Source organism: Egretta garzetta, unplaced genomic scaffold (assembly GCF_000687185.1).
Source record: "Egretta garzetta isolate BGI_Z169 unplaced genomic scaffold, ASM68718v1 scaffold521, whole genome shotgun sequence".
In the NCBI taxonomy this organism is placed as follows: domain Eukaryota; kingdom Metazoa; phylum Chordata; class Aves; order Pelecaniformes; family Ardeidae; genus Egretta; species Egretta garzetta.
The window spans coordinates 72,659-74,550 of NW_009258488.1; the positions used below are offsets into that span (position 1 = coordinate 72,659).

The 1,892-nt window shown below is 64.7% G+C and overlaps 1 protein-coding gene across 1 annotated transcript in view; it reads left to right on the top strand.

Annotated features, from left to right (window-relative positions):
* The window catches only part of DND1 (DND microRNA-mediated repression inhibitor 1), a 2,227-nt gene extending 692 nt beyond the window's left edge, over positions 1-1,535 (top strand). Inside the window, exons 3-4 of the mRNA XM_035900755.1 lie at positions 2-127; positions 847-1,535. Of these exons, the coding sequence (XP_035756648.1) occupies positions 2-127; positions 847-1,535 (815 nt within the window). The remainder of the gene's footprint in view (position 1; positions 128-846) is intronic.
* Positions 1,536-1,892: the final 357 nt, after the last annotated feature.

Consider the following 1,892-nt stretch of genomic DNA (forward strand, 5'->3'; position numbering starts at 1 on the left):
CGGGCCACGGAGGGGGTCCGCAGCATCACCCTGTACCCCAGCCCCAGCCAGAAGCAGGCCCAGCTGGCTGTGCTGAAATACAGCTCGCACCAGGCTGCTGCCATGGCCAAGAAGACCCTGATGGAAGGTAAGCGGGAGGCCGGGGTGCTGCGGGAGGCCTCTCGGGCTGGTCGGGGCCTCTAAGGAAGGACTGATCGCTTCTCCAGACTGGGGTGCGAGGTGACTTCAGCCTTGAGACATCCCTTGTTCTCTCCCTGTGTCCCGTGGGGGGCCAGCTCTCCTCGTGCAGGCCCGGTGGTGGGGTAAGCGGGGTGCTGGAGGACTTCAGGCAGCTGCCTGCTCAGAGCAGGAGCGTCACCAGTACCAGTCCAGGGCATCCAGAGCTTTGACCAGGTTATTAAACCTTCTCGATGGAGCTGCCCCACCCCTCAGTGCCCCGTCCCGTGATTGCACTGCCCTCCGATGGGACACATTTCCCAGACATCCAGCTGGAACCTCCGAAGTCCTGATTTGTACCCGTTTCTGCCCCAGCTGAGAAGCGTTTGGCTTTGACGTCTTTGCCCCTGCCCCTAGAGGCAGGCTGCCCCTAAAATCCCCTGAGCTTTGCAGCCCCTAGCCCACCCTGCTAGCACAGGGAGATGGAGAGGCAGCTGCCCTGCGGCTGCAAGGGCTCGTGGAGGCAGGGGAGAGGATCCTGTGCAGCTCATGGGTCCCCTGTGGGTCAGTCCCAAACCACCCACGGGGGTCGCTGTGCCCGATCCTGGGGGATGGGACGGGATGGGGTGGGGTGAGGCTCGAGGGCTGGTGCGTGAGCATCTCCTGCCCGCTGCTGCCGGTCTCTCCTAGGGAACGTGAGGCTCAGCGGGGTGGAGGTGAGGGTGGACTGGCTGAACCCCGACCTGAAGCAGAAACTGCAGCTGTGCGAGGAGAAGCCATCGTCCAGCCGGGTGCAAGGGGGCAAGTGCCTGGGCGTCCCGAAGCAGGCGCCCCTGGCTCCGGTGCTGCGCAACGCGCTGGACCGCCTGAACACCCTGTGCCAGAGGCAGTGCCTGGGGACCCCCTTGTTCCTCACCAAGTGCGTCCAGGCAAACCCCAACGGGTGGCTGCGGTTCTGGTGCTGGGTGGTGATCCCAGGGTGCCCTGTGCCCTTCAGTGGGTTCACGTGGGTCCGGCCGGCCGGCCCAGGCAGGAGCGGGCACGAGGAGGCGAAGCTTGCCGTGGCGCTGCAGGTTCTGCAGATGCTAGGTGAGTCCTTGCATGGCCTTGGTGCCGCCCCCCTGCCTTTCCCCAAGTCTTGGAGCGTCTCCGTGGAGCTGGGGTGCTTCTACTGCGTGGGGGGACCCAGCCTGGCAGGCAGGGCTGAAACGCTGTCACCCCACCCCGTCCCCGCCAGATGGGACCCCAGTGGCTCTGAGCTCCGGCTGGGATTCCTGGTTGGAAGCGGAGGACACAAGGGGAGGGGGTTTTGGGGTGCTGCTCCCCGCAGCACCGCACAGAGCCTGATGCTTTCCTCTGTGCTGCAGGACGCCAGCTGACGTAGGCAGCCCTTCTGCCCGAACCGCGAGATGAAGCTAAGCCGCCGGCCTTGGTGCCGCTGGCCGCAGGAGCGGCGTGGGAGGCCCGCTGGGGACCTGCTCCTGTTCCAGTTTTGCTTTGAGTTTGTTTGGGTTTGTTTTGAGAGCCAGCTCTGGAGGATGGGGCTGCTGGCCTGGTCCAGGACAGCTGCCCTGTCCCTGGCTGGCCCTCGGGGATGGTTCTGGTTTTGGGGGATGTAGGTTTACCTGCCCAGTTGGGCTTCTTTTCTTTTCAGTTGTTTTGGGTTGCTCTGCTGCAGTGGAGGGGCCCAGTGCAGGGTTTGGGAGAAGCAGCAGGTCCTTGGAGAGGCTGGCCGC